The sequence below is a fragment of the Mobula hypostoma genome, chromosome 5 (assembly GCF_963921235.1).
Source record: "Mobula hypostoma chromosome 5, sMobHyp1.1, whole genome shotgun sequence".
Taxonomy (NCBI): domain Eukaryota; kingdom Metazoa; phylum Chordata; class Chondrichthyes; order Myliobatiformes; family Myliobatidae; genus Mobula; species Mobula hypostoma.
The window spans coordinates 2,945,763-2,970,308 of NC_086101.1; the positions used below are offsets into that span (position 1 = coordinate 2,945,763).

The 24,546-nt window shown below is 47.7% G+C and overlaps 1 protein-coding gene across 1 annotated transcript; it reads left to right on the plus strand.

The window, feature by feature from the left end:
• The first annotated feature begins 472 nt into the window (after nt 1–472).
• gpank1 (G patch domain and ankyrin repeats 1) lies at nt 473–24,503 on the plus strand. Its single transcript, XM_063047868.1, has 3 exons — nt 473–725; nt 1,949–2,297; nt 16,434–24,503. The coding sequence occupies exons 1-3, from the start codon at nt 473–475 to the stop codon at nt 16,885–16,887; spliced, it is 1,056 nt and encodes a 351-aa protein (XP_062903938.1). The 3' UTR covers nt 16,888–24,503.
• The last annotated feature ends 43 nt before the right edge of the window (nt 24,504–24,546 follow it).

Genomic DNA, 24,546 nt, shown 5'->3' on the forward strand with positions numbered 1-24,546 from the left:
TTCCCCCGGTTCGGGATCCCTGCAGGGCTGTGAGACCCGGACTGGGGCCGCAGGAGTCCCCGCTGTTCGGGATCCCTCCAGGCCTGTGAGACCCGGACTCGGGCCGCAGGAGTTCCCCCGGTTCGGGATCCCTGCAGGGCTGTGAGATCAGGACTGGGGCCGCAGGAGTCCCCGCTGTTCGGGATCCCTGCAGGCCTGTGAGACCCGGACTGGGGCCGCAGGAGTCGCCCATATTCGGGCTCCCTCCAGGGCTGTGAGACCCGGACTGGGACCGCAGGAGTCACCCATATTCGGGCCCCCTCCAGGGCTGTGAGACCCGGACTGGGGCCGCAGGAGTCGCCCATATTCGGGCTCCCTCCAGGCCTGTGAGACCCGGACTGGGACCCCCTGGACTGGTCCCTCACGCTCGCTCCATTGAACCGAAGCCTCTGGCCACTGGTGTCCCTCCTCCGGAGGCGTGGGAGTCCTCGCCATGAGCCACGGCCGTCTGATCCATTTCACCCGGGCGGCGGACAAGGGGCAGGAGGAGGGCGACGAGCGGCGATCCCCCCGCCCCGGGCATCAACGGGGCCTGGACGGCGAGCAGGCGAAGAGTTTCTACGAGGGACTTCTGGCGTCCAGCGGCCAGGCCGCCTCCAGACCCAGACCCAGACCCAACCCGGTCCGTCAGCGCTCGGACGTGCGGAGGAGAGCGAGAGGATTTGCAGAGCACGCTTCCTACAGTGGTAAGTTTAGAAGAGTGAGGAGGGAGGGGAATCTCATTGAAACCGATTGGATATTGAAAGGACTGGGGAGAGTGATTGTGGAGAGGATGTTTCCAAAAGTGGAGGTCTCTCACCATAGAGCACAGTCAGACAGAGATTCTGAAGGAGGGCCTCCGCCCGAAACGTCGACTGTTTCAGACATCCCACCCTGCAAAAACTCATTTCAGGGAGATATCACCCCCCCCCCAACCTCCGCGACCTCCAAGGGTGCATGTATACAGGACATTTGATTATCACAACAATTTATTTGCTGGAAGTCTCAACCTCTTAAAATATGTACTTGTATTATCATGGAATCATTTTATTTTTATTCTATTACGTACAACTTTAAGCAAGTCTACAGGGAGTTTGGCCTCATCACGTAGGACATTAATAGAGTAGCTCCTTAGCAGCTAGCCAGCTAGTTTAAATAACGTTAGCTATGCTAATGGACGAATGACACCTGTTAAACTCACCTCAACATGTCTTTTACATTTTAACCCACCATGGGCAATGGAGAAGTCACTGTTGCAAACAGTGAAGCGAGTAACACTGTCATTATTTTTTTTTACCCCTATAGGCAGAGGTACACTTTAGTGTAGTCTGGGGTGAAGTACGTTTTGTTTTGGAACACTGTGCCATAGCGCTGCAGGACACTAAACTGAACTGATGGACAATGAAAGAGGGAGATTGATTGTAAAGCTTGCCCATGGAGAAAACTGATTGGTCTACTTAGCACAAAGAGAGACCAATCAGGATGCTCTTTCTGTCACTCTCTCGCTGTGTCTGTTACTCCCTCCCGGGATATCGTATATAATTTGTGGGCATCAGGGAACCACTATCAATATGCAGGAGACCCCTGGAACTTCCGGGAGAGGTGGGATGTCTGCTGTTTACCCTTTTCTATAGATGCTGCCTGGCCTGCTCAGTTCCTCCAGCATTTTGTGCTGTTGCTCAGTGTAGAAGGATGTCCATTTAGAACAGAGAAGAGGGAGAATTTCTTCAGCCACAGGGTGGTGAATCTGGAATTCATTGCGGGGTCCGAAACGTCGAGTATACTGAAAGCAGAGCTTTATAGGCTCTTTATTTGTCGGGGTGTCCATGAGGGTTTGAGAGGGATAATAAATCAGTCATGATGGAACGGCGGTGAAGGAGCAGACTGGATGGGCCGAACGGCCTGATTGTGCTGTTATGTCTTGTGGCAGAGGGCAGCGGTGGTCAGGCGGAGGGAGCGCAGAGGCGTGGACACCTGTTGCTGAAGGCGGCCCAGCACGGCGACCTGAGGACTCTCCGGAGGCTGCTGGAGAAGGGAGCCTGCGACATAAACTTCCGGGATGGCTTCTACTGGACCGCCACCATGTGCGCTGCTCACAGCGGACAGTCGGAGGCAGTGGGCTACCTGCTGGACAACGGGGCCGCCTGGATCGGGGTTTGCGATGCCGCTGGTCGCGACGCCCTGGACCTGGCCCGGCAGGCGGGGCATGCAGCAGTTGCCGCTCTCCTGGAGGGGTACCGGGGATGTCGGAACTGGCCAGGGGGACGAGAGGACCAGAGGTAAGTCTCCATGGCAGTCGGTGTGTGAGTGCGTGACTTCCCAAACCATAGTCCATCTTTTCCTTCTCGTATACCACCAGACCCAAAAGACAATTACTTTCCCCAAGCAGTTATTAAACCTTATACACAGACGGGTGCTGGGAAAGGGCCCGGAACATCATGAAGGATCCCACCACCCTGCTCATAGACTGTTTGAACCACCCCCATCGGGGATGAGGCTATGTGGCATCAACTCCAGGACCACCAGACCCAAAAAGTTTCTTTCCCCAAGCAGTAAGGCTAATCAACCCCTCCACACCACTACTCTATCATTTCCTGCCTTCTGTACCGATACACCTGTGCCTAAAGTCACACGACCAATCAACGTTTACAAGATGTCTTGCGTAATTATATTATGTATTTTTTATATTGTGTTCTTTATCTTATTGTATTTTTGTGCTGCATTGGAGCCAATTATTTCGATCTCCTTTATACTGGTGCACTGGAAATGGTATTAAACAATCGTCAGTCTCCTACTCAAGGGGTCCCCAACCTTTTTTCACCGCGGACCGCGGTTTAATATTGGCAATATTCTTGTGGACCGGGGGGAGGGGGGGGTGCGGGGGTGCTGTTCAAGTTCAACAGAGAGTGATGGAATGAGGAAAGGTGCAGTTGACTCATATCGTTTATTTGCGGCCTGGTGGTTGGGGACCACTGTTCTACTCTATCAGGTCTGTCTTCTTCCCCCTTCCTTTCCAGCCCTGATGATGGGTCTCGGCCCAAAAGGTAACTGTTTCAGAGATGCTGCCTGACCTGCTGAGTTCCTGAAATGTTATGTGGATGTTGCTGAAGGTTTCTTGTGTTTATAATTGGATACAGAATTGGCTTGCTGGTAGAAATCAGCACAGGTGCATCACAGGGCTGTGTGCTAAACATTTAACGCTGATGACTGTGTGGCTAAGCACAGCTCCAACACCCTATTCAAGTTTGCTGTTGACACCACTGTTGTGGGGTGTATCAGAGGTGGTGAATCAGCATACAGGAGGGAGATTGAAAATTTGGCTGAGTGGTTTAATAACAACCTCTCGCTCGATGTTAATAAGACGAAGGAACTGACTATAGACTTCAGGAAAGAGAAACCAGAGGTCCGTGAGCCAGTCACCATTGGAGGATGAGAGGTGGAGAGGGTCAGTAACTTCAAATTCCTGTCTGTCACTATCTCAGAGGACCTGTCCGGGACCCAGTATGTAAATATAATCACAAAGAAAGCACAACGACGACTCTACTTCCTCAGGAGTCTGCAGAGATTAAGCATGACATCAAAAACCTCGACCCACTTTTACGGACATTGGGTAGAGAGTGTATCAGCTGGCTGGATTACAGCCTGGTATGGGAGCACCAACGCCTTTGAATGGCAAATCCTACCAAAGGCAGTGGATTTGGCCCAGTACGTTACTGGTAAAACCCTCCCAACCATTGAGCACATCTACGTGAAACGCTATCAGGAAAGCAGCCATCCATCAGCAGAGATCCTCATCACACAGGCCAAGCTCTTTTCTTGCTATTGCTGCCATCAGGAAGAAGGTACAGCAGCCTCAGGATTCAAGAACAGTTACTCTCCCTCGACCATCAGGCCGTCGAACGAAAGAGGACAACTACACTCATCTACTGAGATGTTCCAGCAATCAATAATCTCACGTTAAGGACTCTTTATCTTGTTATTTCATGTTCTCGTTATTTATTGCTGTTTATTTGCGCAGTTGTTTTCAGATCTTACTTTGATCCTGTTAGAGTTACTATTGTTTAGATTTGCTGAGTATGCCTGCAAGAAAATGAATCTCGGAGTTCTATGTGGTGACGTGTATGTACTCTGACAATTAAATTTGCTTTGAAATCAGGAGGGTGATGTTGGGTTTAGGACTGGAAGCCGGTGACTAGTCTTGTAACTTCCCACCATCTTTCCCTTTCACTTTCTCAAGGTTCTGCGTGTTAGATGTCGAGGGAGTCCAGGGATAGTTGTCTAATTGGATACAGAATTAGTTTTAATTTATAATAAATCTTATGTACAACAGGATAGTCAACATAGCATAGAAATACAGTTGTGTCAGTATGAATTAATGAGTCTGATGGCCTGGTGGAAGAAGCTGTCCCAGAGCCTGTTGGTCCTGGCTTTTATGCTGTGATACCGTTTCCCAGATGGTAGCAGCTGGAATAGATTGTGATTTTGGTGACTTGGGTCCCCAGTGATCCTTTGGGCCCTTTTTACACACCTGTCTTTGTAAAATGACTTGAATAGTGGGGAGTTCACATCTACAGATGCGCTGGGCTGTCCACACCACTCTCTGCAGAGTCCTGAAGTACAGTCCCCATACCGGGCAGTGATGCAGCCAGTCAGGATGCTCTCAATTGTGCCCCTGTAGAAAGTACTTGGAATCTGGGGGCCCATACCAAACTTCCTCAACTGTCTAAGGTGAAAGTAGCGCTGTTGTGCCTTTTTCACCACACGGCTGGTGTGTACAGACCACGTGAGGTCCTCGGTGATGTGGATGCTGAGGAACTTAAAGCTGTTCACCCTCTCAACCCCAGATACAGTGATGTCAATAGGGGTTAGCCCGTCTCCATTCCTCCTGTTATCCACAACCAGCTCCTTTGTTTTCTTGACACAAAGCCTCCTTTGTAGGCTGCCTCATTATTATTTGAGATTATGCCAATCAGTGTATTGTTGTCAGCAAATTTGATTAACAGATTGGAGCTGTGGGTGGCGACACCGTCACGTGTATACAGAGAATAAAAGAGAGGCCTTAGTACACAGCCCTGAGGAGCTCCTGTTTTGAGAGTCAGAGGGGTGGAGGTGAGGGAGCCCACTCTTACCACCTGCCAGTGATCTGACAGGAAGACCAGGATCCAGACGCACAAGGCCGAGGTCTCTGAGCTTCTTGTCGAGCCTGGAGGGAATTATGGTGTTGAATGCTGAACTGTAGTCCAAGAACAGCATTCTCACAAAAGCATCCCTCTTCCCCAGATGTGTAAGGACGGTGTGTAGAGCTGTCGCTATTGCGTCATCTGTCGATCGGTTGTGTCGGTAGGTGAATTGTCAGGGGGTCCAGTCTGGGTGGTAGCAAGCTGCAGATGTAATCCTTGACCAGCCTCCCAAAGCATTTGCTTATTATTAAGCCACAGGACGCCTGTCATTCAGACATGTTACCTTGGTCTTTTCTGGTCAGGGACCATGGTTGATGCTTTGCAGCAGGAGGGCACTCTACCCTGGGAGAGGGAGAGATTAAAAATGTCTGTAAACACACCTGCCAGTTGTGCTGTGCACATCCCGAGTACTCACCCTGGGATGCCGTCCGGTCCCGCGGCCTTGCGACTGTCCACCTGTTGTAAACATCTGCGTACCTCAGTCTCAGTTTACCAAGCTGCTGGCCGTGTCATCTGCAGGTGTCCTCAGGCTGGGGCTGGGAATCAGAAAGTAATGCTGCTGGTGGGCACCCATGTTCCCATTCTGACGTGTCTCTTCATGGCATCCGCTACTGCCCTGATGAAGACACACTCCGGTTGGAGGAACAACAGCTCATTCTATCTGTGTGGCCTCCAACCTGATGGCATGAAAATTGATTTCTCTAGTATATTCCTCTTTATCTCTTTTTTTAATCCCCATTTTGGTTCCCTTCTCACTCCCCCTCTCCTGCCCATCTCCTCTGCCTTCAGCCCGTCCGCCAATCCGGTACTAGCTTCTTGATTCATCGCCGCCCCCGTCCCGCGCCAGCCCACCTTCCCCCTCGCCGATCACTGCCCCCGTCCCGCACCAGCCCACCTTCCCCCTCGCCGACCCCCCGTCCCATACCAGCCCACCTTCCCCCTCACTGATCACTGCCCCCTGTCCCACGCCAGCCCACCTTCCCCCTCACCGATCACCGCCCCCCGTCCCACGCCAGCCCACCTTCCCCCTCGCCGACCCCCGTCCCATACCAGCCCACCTTCCCCCTCACCGATCACTGCCCCCTGTCCCACGCCAGCCCACCTTCCCCCTCGCCGATCACCACCCCCCTGTCCCACGCCAGCCCACCTTCCCCCTCGCTGATCACCACCCCCCTGTCCCACGCCAGCCCACCTTCCCCCTCGCCGACCCCCGTCCCATACCAGCCCACCTTCCCCCCCACCGATCACCGCCCCGCTGTCCCACGCCAGCCCACCTTCCCCCTCGCCGACCCCCGTCCCATACCAACCCACCTTCCCCCTCACCGATCACTGCCCCCGTCCCGCACCAGCCCACCTTCCCCCTCGCCGACCCCCCGTCCCATACCAGCCCACCTTCCCCCTCGCCGATCACTGCCCCCGTCCCGCACCAGCCCACCTTCCCCCTCGCCGACCCCCCGTCCCATACCAGCCCACCTTCCCCCTCACCGATCACTGTCCCCTGTCCCACGCCAGCCCACCTTCCCCCTTGCCGATCACCGCCCCCCTGTCCCACGCCAGCCCACCTTCCCCCTCGCCGACCCCCGTCCCATACCAGCCCACCTTCCCCCTCACCGATCACTGCCCCCTGTCCCACGCCAGCCCACCTTCCCCCTCGCCGACCCCCGTCCCATACCAGCCCACCTTCCCCCTCACCGATCTCTGCCCCCTGTCCCACGCCAGCCCACCTTCCCCCTCGCCGATCACCGCCCCCCTGTCCCACGCCAGCCCACCTTCCCCTTCGCCGACCCCCGTCCCATACCAGCCCACCTTCCCCCTCACCGATCACTGCCCCCTGTCCCACGCCAGCCCACCTTCCCCCTCGCCGACCCCCGTCCCATACCAGCCCACCTTCCCCCCCACCGATCACCACCCCGCTGTCCCACGCCAGCCCACCTTCCCCTTCGCCGACCCCCGTCCCATACCAGCCCACCTTCCCCCTCACCGATCACTGCCCCCTGTCCCACGCCAGCCCACCTTCCCCCTCGCCGACCCCCGTCCCATACCAGCCCACCTTCCCCCTCACCGATCACTGCCCCCTGTCCCACACCAGCCCACCTTCCCCCTGTAGGTTTGCTCTTTCATTGATTCTAGTATGTTTCTTGGATTACTGTGTATGTCCAGAGGAAAGCGAATCTCAGGGATGTATACAAACATATACGTTATGAATTAGCTGTGAACTTTGATAAGAGTGAGGTGTCACATTTTGCAAAGTCAGTTGAGGCAGGACATGCGCAGTGAACGGTCGGGTCTCAGGCCGTGTTGCCGACCGGAGGGATCTGGGAGTGCAAATACCTGGTCCCTGAAGATTGTTTAATGTTAATTCCAGTACAAGAGTAAAGGAGAATGAAATAATTGCTACTCTGGAACCCATGCAGCCAAGGAACACAATAAGTTAAAGAACACAATAATATTTTTTAAAAAACAGTAAATATAAATACATAAGATGGCTTATGTATTGGTTGTGTGTCCATAAAGTGACCCTAGGCATAGTACATAAGGTGACTGACAGGAAACGATAAAGTAATGGTGGTTGGGGGTGTGGAGGTGTTGATCAGCCTTGCTGCTTGGGGAAGGTAACTGTTTTTGAGTCTGGTGGTCCTGGCGTGGATGCTGCGTAGCCTCCTCCTCGATGGGAGTGGGACAAACAGTCCATGAGCAGGGTGGGTGGGATCCTACATGATATTACTGGCCCTTTACCGGCACCTTTCTGTTCATGTGTCAGACATTGACTATAGAAGTTGGTATGTTATGTTGTAGTCCGATAAATGTTGGTGAAGCCATATATGGAACATTCTGTTTTGGTCGTCTCACTATGAGAAAGATGCCATTTAGTTGGAAAGACTGCACAAGTAATTTCCAAAGACACTGCTAGGATACGGGGGGTCTGAGTTATGGAGACATGTTGGGACTTCTTTCATTGTATCATGGTAAATTGAGGGATAATCTTGTATCAAATGGTGAGGGGCATACAGAGGGTCAGTGTGCACAGTCTGCTTCTCAGGGCTGGCAGATCAAGAACTTGAGAGCACGGGTTTAAGGTGAGAGGAACGATTTGATGGGAGTCTGAGGGGTAACATTTTTACCCAGAGCACAGCTGGTATGTGGACCGGGTTGCCAGAGCAGGCTGGGCAGGTGCATTAGCATTTAAAATAATACACTTGGACAGACAGCTGTGCAGGCCAAGTCGTTGAGCGCATCGGAAGCAGAGGTTGATTGGATCGTGGTTAGTCAGGACATCAAAGGTTACGGGGAGAAGGCAGGAGAATGGGGTTATTATGAAACGAATAACTGAACTGGGTGAGGTTACCTCTTTGAAGGTTGGATGGACTGGGTTTGAGTGTAGAAAAGTGAGCAGTGCTTTACTGACATGACGGACGAGGAGGGAGTATTGCCTCTTGTCCAAAAATCTAGAACTGGGATGGCCATTTAAAATGAAGGGACCTCTGAGGAGAAACCCCTTCAGATAAGTGTGAATGCAGTCTTTGAATGCAGAGAACATGGCTTCAATCCCGGTGAAGCAAGGCAGAGATATTGGACCATGTGCCATTGGAATAGAATTAGGCCATTGAGCCCACTGTGTCTGCTGCACCATTCTCCTGCCTTTGTTTCAAGAATCTTTGACACCCTAATTAATCCAATACCTATCAACCTCCATCTTAAATACACCCAATGACCTGGCCTCCGCAACCATCCGTGGCAGTGAATTCCACGGATACACCACCCGCTGGCTAAATAAAGTCCTCCCTATCTCTGTTCCAGAAGAACGCCCTTCTATTCTGAGGCTGTACCTTTTGATCTTAGACACACCCACTATAGCAAACGTCCTCTCCACATCCACTCTGTCTTGGCCTTTGAATATTCAATTGGTGTCTCTTTCAATATTTTTATCAGTTTCTGCCTAGAAGAATACAGAATACATGAAGATATATTATAAGTCAAAAGAAAAAAATAAAATATTACCAAATACATTGTATTAAAAACAGTTACAATCACAAAACCCTGAAATCATAAAAATTAAATTAAATGGTAATATTGAAATATTATTTTGTTATACAGAAAAAAATCTAAACCCATTACGAAGGTCAGAGCTGTTAGGAAAAGCAAGAAAAAAGGGGAGGAAACCCTTATCATATAATAAAATATATTATTAACCACCATCTATACCTTTACAACAAATCAAAGGTTTTGAAAATAACTCAAAAATGGTCCCCACAATGTATAAAAGTCTTGGCTAGATTCAAAATAGATTTAAGCTTGACATAACATCACGTAAACATTGAGCATGAGTAGACGGAACAGCATCCTTCCATTTAAGCAAGAGCGCCCTCCTAGCTACAAGAGAGATAAAAGCCAAAATATGCAGATCAGGTGTCTCCAAAATAAAGTCTTTTCCTCCAACAATACCAAATAATGCGCTCAAAGGGTTAGGCTTAAAATTTACCTTGAAAAGTACCAAGAAAGGTATACTTCCTCCCAGTATCTTTCAAGGATCAGACATGTCCAAAACATGTGAATTAATGAAGCTTCTCCATTATTACATCTATCACACAAAGGAGATATATCCGAGATAGCTTATAGAAACATAGAAACATAGAAACATAGAAACATATCTTTAGATGTGTGAACCCTATGAACCCTATGAACCACTTTAAATTGTAAGACGGAATGAGGGGCACTTAACGATGAAGTGTTTAAAAATTCCATTCCAAGTTTCCCCAGAGATTGAAGTCTGTAAATCTTGATCCCAAAGATTTTTAATTTTGTCTATAGGAAAATTTCTGATTCCTAGCAACATACTATAAATATTGGATATTGAACCATTATAAAAAAGTTTCCATAAGACCATAAGACAAAGGAGCAGAAGTGGGCCATTTGGCCCATCGAGTCTGCTCCGCCATTCTATCATGCGCTGATCCATTCTCCCATTTAGTCCCACTCCCCCGCCTTCTCACCATAACCTCTGATGCCCTGGCTACTCAGATACCTATTAATCTCTGCCTTAAGTACACCCAATGACTTGGCCTCCACTGCTGCCCGTGGCAACAAATTCCATAGATTCATCACCCTCTGACTAAAAAAAATTTCTTGGCATCTCTGTTCTGAATGGGTGCCCTTCAATCCTTAAGTCATGCCCTCTCGTACTAGACTCCCCCATCATGGGAAACAACTTTGCAACATCCACTCTGTCCATGCCTTTTAACATTCAAAATGTTTCTATGAGGTCTCCCCTCATTCTTCTAAACTCCAAGGAATACAGTCCAAGAGCGGACAAACATTCCTCATATGTTAACCCTCTCATTCCCAGAATCATTCTAGTGAATCTCCTCTGTACCCTCTTCAACGTCAGCACATCCTTTCTTAAATAAGGAGACCAAAACTGCCCACAGTACTCCAAGTGAGGTCTCACCAGTGCCTTATAGAGCCTCAATATCACATCCCTGCTCCTATACTCTATTCCTCTAGAAATGAATGCCAACATTGCATTCGCCTTCTTCACTACTGACTCAACCTGGAGGTTAACTTTCAGGGTATCCTGTACGAGGACTTCCAAGTCCCGTTGCATCTCAGAACTTTGAATTCTTTCCCCATTTAAATAATAGTCTGCCTGTTTATTTTTTCTGCCAAAGTGCATAACCATACACTTTCCAACATTGTATTTCATTTGCCACTTCTCTGCCCATTCTCCCAATCTATCCAAGTCTCTCTGCAGACTCTCTGTTTCCTCAGCACTACCAGCCCCTCCACCTATCTTCGTATCGTCAGCAAACTTAGCCACAAAGCCATCTATTCCATAATCCAAACAACAGGAATTCTGCAGATGCTGGAAATTCAAGCAACACACATCCAAGTTGCTGGTGAACGCAGCAGGCCAGGCAGCATCTGTAGGAAGAGGTGCAGTCGACATTTCAGGCCGAGACTCTTCGTCAGGACTAACTGAAGGAAGAGTGAGTAAGGGATTTGAAAGTTGGAGGGGGAGGGATAGAGCCAAGCCCTGTCCCATGATCCTCTCGTATCCCCTTTTGCCTATCACCTGTCCAGCTCTTGGCTCTATCCCTCCCCCTCCTGTCTTCTCCTATCATTTTGGATCTCCCCCTCCCCCTCCAACTTTCAAATCCCTTACTCACTCTTCCTTCAGTTAGTCCTGACGAAGGGTCTCGGCCTGAAACGTCGACTGCACCTCTTCCTACAGATGCTGCCTGGCCTGCTGCGTTCACCAGCAACTTTGATGGGTGTTATTCCATAATCCAAATTGTTGATGTACAGTGTAAAAAGAAGCGGCCCCAACACTGATCCCTGTGGAACACCACTGGTAACCGGCAGCCAACCAGAATAGGATCCCTTTATTCCCACTCTCTGTTTCCTGCCAATCAGCCAACGCTCTATCCACGTATGTAACTTTCCCGTAAGTCCATGGGCTCTTATCTTGTTAAGTAGCCTCATGTGTGGCACCTTGTCAAAGGCCTTCTGAAAATCCAAATGTACAACATCCACTGCATCTCCCTTGTCTAGCCTACTGGTAATTTTCTCGAAAAATTGTAATAGGTTTGTCGGGCAGGATTTTCCTTTAAGGAATCCATGCTGAGTTCTGCCTATCTTGTCATATGCCTCCAGGTACTCTGTAACCTCATCCTTTACAATCGACTCCAACAACTTCCCAACCACCGATGTCAAGCTAACAGGTCTATAATTTCCTTTTTGCTTCCTTGCCCCCTTCTTAAATAGCGGAGTGACATTTGCAATCTTCCAGTCTTCCAGAACCATGCCAGAATCTATCGACTTTTGAAAGATCATCGCTAATGCCTCCGCAATCTCCACAGCTACTTCCTTCAGAACACGAGGGTACATTCCATCTGGTCCAGGAGATTTATCTACCTTTAGCCTCTTCAGCTTCCTGAGTACTTTCTCTGTCGTAATTGTGACTGCCCGCACTTCTCTTCCCTGCCACCCTTGAGTGTCCGGTATACTGCTGACGTCTTCCTCAGTGAAGACTGATGCAAAATACTCGTTCAGTTCCTCTGCCATCTCCTTATCTCCCATTACAATTTCTCCAGCATCATTTTCTATCGCTCCTGTATCTACTCTCACCTGTCTTTTACTCTTTATATACTTGAAAAAGCTTTTAGTATCCTCTTTGATATTATTTTCTAGCTTCCTTTCATAGTTAATCTTTTCTGTCTTAATGACCTTCTTGGTTTCCTTTTGTAAGGTTCAAATTAAAACTTACAGGAAATGTATATAGTTGAGAACGCAGAAAGTCTCGAATTTGTAAATAACGAAAAAAGTGAGTTTTGGGTAAACTATATTTAGCTGACATTTGCTCAAACGAAAAAAACTTCCTCCAACTAACAAATCCTGGAAGTATTTAATACCCAATCTATCCCATTCTTTAAAAACTGAATCAGTCATCGAAGATTTAAAAAAATAGAACAAATGGGACTAGACAAAGAAAATCTCAATAGGCTAAAGAATTTCCTAAATTGTACCCAGATCCTCAAAGTATGTTTACCTACCAAATTTTCAGTTAGTTTACTAAAGGATAAAGGGAGTGAGAATCCGAGAAGAGAAATAATAGAAAATTTATTAACAGAGTTAGCTTCTAAATAAACCCATATCAGACAGTCCTCACGGTTAATATAATATGTCCAAAACGTAAGATTTTGTATATTGACTGCCCAATAATAAAACTTAAACTTTGGTAAAGCTAAACCTCCATTCTTCTTAGATTTCTGAAGATGAACTTTATTTAGTCGAGATTGTTTGTTTTTTCATATATAAGAAGATATAATAGAATCGAGAGAATCAAAAAAAGATTTAGGAATATAAATGGGTAATGCCTGAAAAAGGTATATAAATTTAGGTAAAATATTCATTTATCAGCCAATCAAGGATAACGAAAAAGACGACCAGTTTGATAGTGTCCTGTTTACAAAATTCAGTAAGGTAAGGAAATTTTCATTAAAATAATGAAAATATTCATTAAATAGGTATTTATAATTCTTGGTAATTGTTACACCCAAATACTTAAATTGATTTCTTACAATTTTAAAAGGAAGGTTAGTATTAATAACAAATTATTCAGAGGAAAAAGTTCACTCTCATGTAAATTCAGTTTGTATCCTGAAAACTGGCTAACACAAGAACGTAGAGAAAGCACGGGAGATAGTGAAGTCTCGACATTAGAAATAAAAAGCAATAGGTCATCAGCACAAAGCAAAACTTTATGAACTGTCCCTCTCCTTAGAACACCAGTAATATCATTAGATTCTCGAAAAGCAACGGCTAAGGGTTCTAAAGCCAGGCCAAAGAGCAAAGGGCTCAGGGGACAACCTTGTCCAGTTCCACGTTGAAGTTTAAAAGGATTGGAATACTGAAAATTAGTAAGGACCCTAGCAGAAGGAGAAGGAGATAGATAAAGTAATTGAATAAAATTGGGCCCAAAATTAAAATTTCCTAAAGTTTTAAATAAATCATTCCATTCAACTCAATCAAAAGCCTTGTCAGCATCCAAAGAAATCGCACATTCCGATATCCCCTTAGAAGGGGAATAAACAACGTTTAATAAACTCGATTAGTTTCAACGAGACCCCCCACCACTACACCTCTTCTGAAGTCCAGTGAATACGGGCCAGGAGCCATTAAATGCACCTCATATGTTAACCCTTTCTTTCCCAGAATAATCTGGGCCCACTTCAATGCTAGCACATATTTTCTTAGATAAGGGCCCAAAACTGCTCACAGTACTCCAAATATGGTCTGACACTGCCTTATAAAGCCTCAGCATTACATCCGAGTCCCCTGGAAATGGTAACGTTGCGTTTGGTCTTCCTTACCGCCAGAAATCTGTATCCAGGGGAATCCAGAAATTGGGCAGGGAGCTGCATTTGAGGGAAATATCGATTCCCACCCGGGTGGTACGGCAGACAGGAGGGACTAAGTGTGCTTCCCCTGATTCTCACGAGTGTTCGTTGTGAACTCTGGGATCCAGGGCAGTTAGACTGAACGGTGCAGGCTTGTTTGTCAGAGGTGGGTGAGATTTACCACTCTTCATAGCCGAGTTTCTGTCTACAAGCTGCAGTAAATGATATCCCCAAGCTGTGTCAATGTTCCATTCCTGCTGCCTCTCAGTTCAACAGCCTAACTTGTAGGCATTGAGAAGCCAACTACAGAAGAAATTCATTTGAGTCGGCATCTATCGTGATAGGACCCCCATCACTCTGTCTGTCCCCCTGGCTCATTCAAACCTCCCCAGACACTTTCCCCTGAAATCCTAGAACTTCCCAGTTCCAACTTTGGTCTCACCAGAGCCTAATGGAAGTCTCAGTCATACAACATCATACAGGTCCTTTGGCCCAACCAAGGTTCCCGTGTAAACTTCCTCACTCCAAAATCAATCTAAACCTTCCCTCCCACATCTCCCTCAATTTCTCTTTCATCCATGTGCATAACTAAGAGTTTATTGAAGACCCCTGATGATTCTGCCTCTCCCAGCTCCCCCGGCAGAGCGTTCCACACATCCACTCTCTGTGTAAAGAACTTGCTTCTCACACCGCCCTCCAATTAAAATGATGCTCCCTGGTATTGGCCATTTCCTCACTGGGAGAAAGTCTCTGGCCATCTGTGAGTCTTATCAATTTTTAACGCTCCTATTAAGTCACCTCTCATCCTCCTCCACGGCAAAGAAAATGTCCTGAGCTTGTCGCAGCAGGCAGTCTCTCTGATCGTGGTACCTGCCAGAGGAAGTGGTTGAGACCAGTGCCGTAGTATCATTTAAAAGGCACTTCAGGTGAGCATGTGTGGGGAGGGGGCGTGGGCCGAATGCAAGGAATTGGGATGATCTGTGAGGGCACGGTGGTGGCCAGGCAATGGTTGGGCCGCAGGGCCTGTGTCTCTGCTGCATTTCTCAACAGCCCTAGGGAGAAAAATGAGCAAACTTTCCACAAAATGGCTACTCTTTCTGGTTGGAGACTTCTACTCAGGAGCACGTGTTGTTGAGAAGGCAGGGTCCTGAGCAGGGACAGCAAATGGCCCAACTGTTCTTCTGCCAGTGGCACTGCTGGGACATAACACCATGAAGTGCAGGAGCAGGATTAGGCCATTTGGCCCATCGAGTCTGCTCTGCCGTTCAGTGATAGTTGTAGTTTTCTCAACCCCATTTGCCCTCCTCCTGTAACCTTAACCTCTCAATCCCTGCCTTCAGTACACCCCATGACTTGGCCTCCACAGCCTTCTTTGACAATGATTTCCTACTCAGTACATCTGAACTTGCATTGTATACATGCCAGAGACATAAAGTGCCCATCAAACCCTGGGATCGTTCTTGTGATCCTCCCCCGGGCCAGCACGTCTTTCCTTAGCTCTGGCGCTAAAGTTACTCTCAACGTGTGGCCAATACATTAGAAAGCCTCCGCAGTATATCTACACTTTTATATTGCAGTCGTTCAGAAACTGCACTTCCCTCAACCTGCAAATTAACCTTTAAGGGAATCCTCATCTGAGATTCCCAAGTCTCTTTGCACCAGCGATTTCATTTAAAATCTTGTCTATACCTTTATTCCTTCTGCCAAGGTACATGACTGTACCTTTCCCTACACTGTATTCAGGGCCTTTATCGAAGAAAAGTGAGCTGGAATTGGAGAGGGTACAGAAAAGTTTCACGAGAATTATTCCAGGAATGAAATGGTTAATGTGTGAAAACTCTGGGCCTGTACACTAGAGCTGAGAAGAGTGAGGGGGAGGGGGAGATCTCTTTAAAACCTGTCGAATATTGAAAGGCCAGGACAGAGTGGATGTTTCTTATACTGGGTGAGTCTAGGACCAGAGGGCACGGCCTGAGAATAGAGGGGCGTCCATTTCGATCAGACATGAGGAGGAGTTTCTGTAGCCAGTGGGTGATGAATCTGTGGAAGTCATTGCCACAGATGGCTGTGGAGGCCAAATCATTGGGTATATTTAAAGCAGAGGCTGATAAGTTCTTGATTTGTCGAGACATCAAAGGCTGTGGGGAGAGGTCAGGAGAACGGTGTTGAAGGGTAGGCCATGATGGAATGGTGAGGAAGGTTCAATGGGCCGAATGGCCTAATTCTGTTCCCATGTCCTGCGGTGTTTCGCCACTCTCCCAAACCGTCCCCGAGCTTTGGTTGTTTGCAAAATGGCCGCTGTTCGGATGCAAAGTTAGGTCCTTGCTTTCTCTCACAGGGCGAGGCCGCCACAGAAGAAGTTTTGCCAGGCCTGCAGACTGGAATACCAGGAGGACACTGTTGAGCAGCACGAGAGCTCAACACTGCACCTGCTCAGCACGAGCGATAAGCTGCCAGCAACCCACTACTTCATTCCCGAAAGCAACGTCGGCTTCCAGATGCTGCTGAAGGGCGGCTGGGACCAGGAGACGGGACTCGGGCCAGACGGGAAGGGCCGGAAGTTTCCCGTCAGAACGGTGCTCAAGAGGGACCAGAAGGGGCTGGGCTTCCAGACTGACCTGAGGCCGAAGGTCACCCACTTCGACGCTCGCGACCCTGAGGCTGTGCAGCTGCCGAGGAGCGCCGTCGGCCGTGCGCCAAGGGCCGCCACCGTCAGCAGGAGGGAGGAGCGCAGGCGAGAGGCGAGGCAGAAAGCCTGGGAGAGGGATCTGAGGATGCACATGAACTTTTAGGGACTCCTGTTGATTTTGAAATATTTGATTAAAAGCCAGTCAGTGTTAAGAACACGGAACTGTACTGACCTTTAAGTCCACAATGTTGTGCTGACTTTTTAACCTACTCCAAGATCAATCTCACATAGCCCTCCATTTTCCTATCGTCTGTGTACCTATCTAAGGGTTTCTTGTGTATCAGCCTCTGCCACCACCCCTAACAGGGTGTTCCACACACCCACCACTCTGACACCCCCCTCTCAAATCACCTTAAAGTTCTGCCCCCTTGGGTATACCCACCCTGGTAACAACCCTCTGTCTATCCACTCGATTTGTGCCTCTGACCATCGAGGTTGCCGGGTAAACTGGTCCCTGCCAAGTGGCCCTGGTGTGTGGGTGAGGGGTAGGGTGGGGAGAACAATGAACTTGTGTTTAATGTGGGAGTGGTGTGAAGGGGTATGAAAGGGTCTGCATCTCTATTTCTCTATGAAACGTTCCCCCATCTTGTTTTGTTTTAAAGATCAGCTTTATTTGTTACGCGCAGAGAATGACCAACGCTCTCCGAGGATGTGTCGGGGGCAGCCGCTGGTTTCACTGTGCTTCTAGTGTCGAGATAGCATGCCCACAACTCACAAACCCTAACCATACGTCTTTGGAAAGTGGGTGGAAATGGGAGCACTCAAAGCAAACCCACACAATCACAGGAAGAACTGGCAGACAGTGACCAGAATCGAACCTGGATCACTTCAAAGCATCATGCTGGCTGTGACGCTCAGATCCATCCCTGGGAGGACTCAACCAGGGACGGTGATGCCAGTGTCCCGGAGGGTGAAAATTTAATCTGTCTCATCATGTCCTTCCACATGCAAGTTGGCAGCGGTGTTTTACTGCACTGAACTACCTGCCTGTGAGGTGCTGAGGGCTCGAGCTGAAGCTCTCGGCGGTCCAAGATGACCAGATCGAATGTTGTCTGCAAAGACGCTAACTTCTGCGATCAGATTCCAGTTTATTGTTCACATGCACGTTAGAATATACAGTGAAAGGCACTATTGGCATTAACGACTAACCCAAGGATGTGCTGGAGACAGCCGGAGTTAGATATGGCCCTTGTGGCTAAAGGGATCAGGGGGTATGGAGAGAAGGCAGGTACAGGGTTCTGAGTTGGATGATCAGCCATGATCGTACTGAATGGGGGTGCAGGCTCGAAGGGCCGAATGGCCTACTCCTGCACCTATTTTCTATGTTTCTATGTCACCACACATTTCAGCACCAATGCCGTAAACCTACAGTATTTGAGAAGGAATTTCTTTAGTGAGAGCATTTTGTTTTTTTGAATTTATTTAGAGATGGTGTGGAATGCTGCCCAGCATTTCCCCTGGTTTAATCCTAGCCTAGTCACTGGACAATTTACAATAACCAATTAGCCTCCCAACCTGTACGTCTTTGAACTGTAGGAGGAAACCGGAGAACAGCGAGGAATCGCACGTGGTCACAGGGAGAACGTATAAACTCCTGACAGGCCGTGGCAGCAATTGGGCCTGGGTCGCTGGTACTGTGAAGCGTTGTGCTAACTACACGACCATGGCTGTCAATCTGTGGAATTTGTGCAAGAGTTAGTAAAATATAAAGCCTGTTTGTTTTGCTCTTTAATGGCAAGTTTATATCTTCAACACTGGCATAACTGTAGAGAAAGGTGTTAGCTGAGAAAGTGACATCCTTTTGCGTGAATCTGCCAAGGGAATCACTAAATATACCTGCCCTGAGATAGCACAAGTGAATTGTACACACTCAGACACTGCATCATTGTTACTGTGGTAACACGCTGCAAGCTTTCACTGCTAATGTAAAGGTTTCTCTGAAGCTGCAATGTTTGGGTTGGACTAGCGATAACGGAGTTTGAAATCTGGGGGCTATCCGGTGAGAGAGATGTTGTTTGTTCTTGTGAGTCTGGAAGAGAGAGTTTTGCCGTCTTTTGCCAGCGAGACTCCAGCTCTCCGGGTCACGGAGGCACACAAGCTCCAGGCAACAACAGAGCTGTGCTCCTCTCGGAGGAGTGACCTTATAGAGCTGTATCAAATCAGGAGGGGCTTAGAATGGGGTCAGTCCTCTCTCCCGCACCCCCCCCCCAGGGAGAAGAATCAGGAACCTCACACAAGATTTCAAGGATCCAGAGTCAGGAAGGGGGTATTGGGCTGAGATCTGAGAGCAGGGAGATACAGCCTGCTGCTGGTCACAGTGAGAAGAGGGAAGGTCCAGGCAGTGACAGGGTCACCTGGGTGGTTTCTGTGTTCTGGAGATCAGAAAGTCTCGTGGTGGGGTCAAACAGGTGGGAAAGGTGGGGGCTGTCTCTAAAACATGGACATTGCCAGGACCCGAGGACCTGAGTGAAAGGGGAGAGGTTGAACAGTTTAGGACCGTAGTCCTTCGAACATAGATGATTGAGGGGAGATTTGATAGATCTGTACAAAATTATGTGGGGTTATAGATAGGGTAAGTGAAAGCAGGCCTTTCCACTGAGTTTCCCCAACATCACATCCCCGCTCTCATATTCTATACCTCTAGAAATGAAGCCAACATTTCATTCAACTTCTTCACCACCAACTCAACCTGGAGGTTAACCTTTCGGGTATCTCACACAAGGACTCCCAGGTCCCTTTGCATCTCTGCATTTTGAATTCCCTCCCCATCTAAATAATAGTCTACCATTTTATTTCTTCCACCAAAGAGCATGACCATACACTTTCCAACATTGTATTTCATTTGCCACTTCTTTGCCCATTCCCTTAAACTATCTAAGTCTCTCTCTGTTTCCTCAACACCACCCGCTCCTCTACCTATCTTTGTATCATCGGTAAATTTAGCCACAAGTCCATTAATCCCATAGTCCAAATCATTGACTTACATTGTTAAAACCAGTGGTCCCAACGGTGACCCTGTGGAACTCCACTGGTAACCGGCAACCAGCCAGAATAGGATCCCTTTATTCCCACTCTTTGTTTTCTGCCGATGAACCAATGCTCCACCCATGCTAGTAACTCCCCTGTAATTCCATGGGATCTTATCTTGCTAAGCAGCCTCATGTACGGCTCCTTGTCAAAATCCAAGTACACCACAACTATTGCATCTTGTAATTTCCTCAAAAAATTGCAGTAGATTAGTCAGGCAGGATTTTCCTTTCAGAAAACCATTCTGGCTTTGGCCTATCTTGTCATGTGCCTACAGGTACTCCGTAATCTCATCCTAACAATTGATTCCAACAACTTCTCAACTACTGATGTCAGACTACAGGTCTATAGTTTCCTTTCTGCTGCCTCCCACCCTTCTTAAATAGCGGAGTAACATTTGCAATTTTCCAGTCATCTGGTACAATGCCAGAATCTATCGATTCTTGAAAGATCATTGTTAATGCCTCCACAATCTCTCCAGCTACTTCCTTCAGAACCTGAGGGTGCATTCTATCAGGTCCAAGAGATTTATCCATCCTCAGACCATTAATTTACTGAGCACCTCTTCAGTCATAATTTTCACTACCCATACTTCATCTCCCTGACACTCTTGAATGTCCGGTATACTGCAGATGTCTTCCACTGTGAAGACTGATGCAAAATGCGTATTTAGTTCCTATATCTACCCTCAACTCTCTTTTACCCTTTATATAGTTAAAAAAGCTTTTTGTATCTTCTCTGATATTAGTCACCAGTTTCCTTTAATTATTCATCTTTTCCTTCCTAATGACCTTCTTAGTTTCCTTCTGCAAGTTTTTAAAAACTTCCCAATCCTCTGTCTTCTCACTAGCTTTGGCTTCCTTGCATGCCCTCTCTTTTGCTTTTACTTTGGCTCTGACTTCACTTGTCAGCCTCAGCAGTGTCCTTCCTTTTGAAATTTTCTTCTTATTTGGAATGTATGTCTTGCACTTCCCTCATTTTTCGCAGAAACTCTGTCCTTTCTGCTAGTGTCCCTTTCCAGTCAACTCTGGCCAGTTCCCCCTCAAGCCACTGTAATTTCCTTTATTCCACTGAAATGCCGACACATTGGAATTCAGTTTCTATGTTGTAAAGGGAACCTTTTCTGGTTTGCTACTGTAACTAATGGGGTCTGTGTTGGGACTGCTTTTATATGTCAGTGACTTGGGTGATGGAATTGATGGCTTTGTGGCCAAATTTGCGGATGATACGAAAATAGATAGAGGGGCAGGTAGTGTTGAGCAGAGGCTGCAGAAGGACAGATTGAGAGAACGGGGGAAATGTGGCAGATGGAATGCAGGGTAAGGAAGTGTATGGTCATACACTTTGTTAGAAGAACTGGAAGCTTAGACTATTTTCTAGATGGGGAGAACACGATGCTGCCGGTGTGAATTCGGCAGCTTTTTCTGATCTGGTGCAGTGGCTTCAGCATACCAGATGGTGATACAACCAGTCAGAACGGTCTCCACGTTGTTCCTGTACAACCAGTTATCAATTAAGATAAAAAGCACGCGTGCGGGAAGTGGATAAACTGCTGTATTCACAGAGCAGCGGGTGAGAGACAGCTTGTGTAGTCTACAGATCAATTTGCATGGGCAAGCTATCAGTCCATATATAGTGGTAAGGGGAGTCATTGCTCTAAAAGAAATAGATCCATACATTACTCTCCACGGTACACCTGTAAAAATTTGTGATTGTGTTGCTAATCTTCTCAGACTCCTAATGAAATATAGTCACTGTTGTGCCTTCTGTGCAACTGCAGCAACGTGTTGGACTCAAGATAGATCCTCAGAGATATGGATACCCAGGATCTTGAAGCTGCTCACTTCCATTCGTCCCTCAATGAGGACTGGTGTGTTCCCGTGACCTCAATCAATTCCTTAGTGTTTCTGATGTTCAGAGCAAGGCTGTTGAGCGACACCACTCAACCAGCTGATCTGCCTTGCTCCGGTGTGTCACCTCCTCGTCACCGTCTGCTGCTCTGACAACTAGAGTTGAGCCAGCGGCAGATTTTCAGATGTCATTTGAGCTGTGCCTGGCATCATGGTCAGGCGTAGAGAGAGTGGGGCAGGGTGACTAAGCACACATCCTTGAAGTGCGCCCATGTTCATAGACAGCGAGGTGTTATTACCCATCTGTACAGCCAGTGGACCTGCGGTTAGGAAGCCGAGGGTCCAGTTGTAGAGGGACGTAAAGAGACCCAGGCGTTGGAGCTTTTTAATCAGAACTGGAGGAATTAGTATTGTCCAGGTGATCCAAGGCCACGTGATGACCCACTGGAGACCAACTGTGGTGATAGGCAAATTGCACTGGATACAACACAACGGATGGATGAATATGAAACAGGAAAGTATCCGGGATATCAACAAAGAAAATAGATCATAGCGTAATAAAGGGAAAACAGGACAGAATTTACTCCAAGGCTTAAGAAAATCTGCTATAGAGCTCCACAGGGTCCTGTGATCACAAAAGCCTGTTGGACATTGTTAATGTGAAATACTGCAATCCCGATTCGCTGATTTATTGATGGGCAGCGGGGAGCTGTGTGACCTCGGTCATTGCAAGGACTAGGTCTGAAGGCTCAGTATCGCCTGGTTGGAGTCGGTGGTTCGAGCGAGGTGCCGGGGTCAGTGTGGCGTGGTGTCCAAGCTGGAGTCAGTGCTGCCCCCCCCTCCCCGGGTGTTCGGTCTGCAGAAGACAAGCCACATTCTGTTTGACCACAGACAATGATTTTTTTTTTGTGTGACTATTTTACTAAGACTTTAAATATGTTATATGCAGTGAGTGTCTGGAGGCACTTGACCCCAGAGTTATGCTGTTCTGTTTGGCTGTATACATAGGTAACCCTTATGATTTAATGACAGTTAAACGTGAACTTGTGCCTTGGCTTTACCCATGAGAGAGGGAGAGCGAGAGAATATCAGACATCAGTCCCCAGACACTGAGGAGGTAGGAAAGGTCATCCCACCCCAGGTCTGGGGCCAGTACTAAGGTCACCAGTCTGCACAAAAGAGCTGGGTTCAATTCCGAGCTCAGGCACTGTCTGTGTGCAGTTTGCATGCCCCGCTGTAATTACATGGGTTTCCCCTGGTGTGCCCCAGTTTCCTTCCTATCCCAAAGACATGAGGTCAGGTTGCTTAATTGGTTGATACAAGTTGTTCCTTGCGTGACAGACTTTTCGGCAGGGTAGGGGACTCCAAAACCAGGGGGTACAGATTAGGGGTGAGAGGAGACAATTTAAGAACTTGAGAGGCAATTTCTTCACCAGAGTACAGTGAGTTTATGGAATGAGCTGCCAGAGGATGTGGTTGAGGTGAGTACAAAACTATCATTTTAGAAGCCTTGGGAAGGTACAGGGAGGGGTGAGGCATGGAGGGATATGGACCAGACACAGGAAATTGGACTGAACATCAGAGATTGTGCAGATGCAGGAGATCCAGGGTGACACACACAAAGTGCTTGAGGAACTCAGCAGGTCAGGATGGCGAGACGGCCTACAGGGATGAGGCGGCCGCGTGCTGTGCAGATGATAACACCCAGAAGACCAAGGAGATCATTGTGGACCAGGCATGCTAGGAGCCACATTTGCATCCCCATCTACATCAATGGAGCTGGAGTGAAGAGTGTATAAAGCTTCAAATTCCTTGGCATCTACATTTCCGAGGATCTCACCTGGTCCCTGAACTCCTCCATCCTGATCAAAAAGGCACAACAGCACCTTTATTTCCTGTGGAGCATGAAGAAAGCTCACCTCTGTCCCAGGATGCTGACAGACTTTTACCACTGTACCATTGAGAGCATACTCACCAACTGCATCTCAGTGTGGTACGGCAATTGTCCCGTATCGGAATACGAAGCACTCCAGCGTGTGGTGAAAACTGCCCAGTGGATTATCGGCACCCATTTGCCCACCATTGAGAACATCTACCATAAACGCTGCCCGGGCAGGGTGAAAAGCATTATCAAGGATACATCTCACCCTAACTATGGACTTTTTACTCTCCTCCCATCCGGTAGGCACTACAGGAGCCTTCATTCCCGCACCAGCAGGCACAGGAAGAGCTGAACCTCACATCACAGCGCTAAGCAGTATTGCACCCATATTGTACTGTCTCAGTACTTTTATATTTGTGTGCTGTAGCACTTACTTTTTATTCAGTTATTTTGTAAATAACACTATTCTTTGCATTTCTGGTCAGATGCTAACTGCATTTCATTGGCTTTGTATCTGTACTCGGCATAATGACAACAAAGTTAAATCTAATCTATGGATAGGAATAAACAATTGATGTTTTTGATTGAGACCTTCCATCAGTACTTGAGGAATAATTGGGACTAGTTCGGTGGATATGGTGTTTGGCATCAACTGGATGGGCACAAGGGCCTGTATCAGGATGACTCTGTCAATGAGCAGTAAAACCTGAAGGTGTAGGTGTATCTGTTATAAAGTGGGCAACATCACTGGATGTGTTGCTGAAAAAATTAAAAATTCCACAAATGATAAATTAAAATAAACTGAGACAATAGCAATTAGATACAAATATAGTTAGGTATAATTGAGGGATAAGCATTACTCAGAGATATAGACAATAATTATGGATATTAAGGGATAAATATTAACGATAGATACTGATGGATAAATCTATTAATAATGAGATCTATCGAAGGCTAGCTGGCCATTTCTGCTTGTTTTTTTTAGGATTATTACCACCGGGCC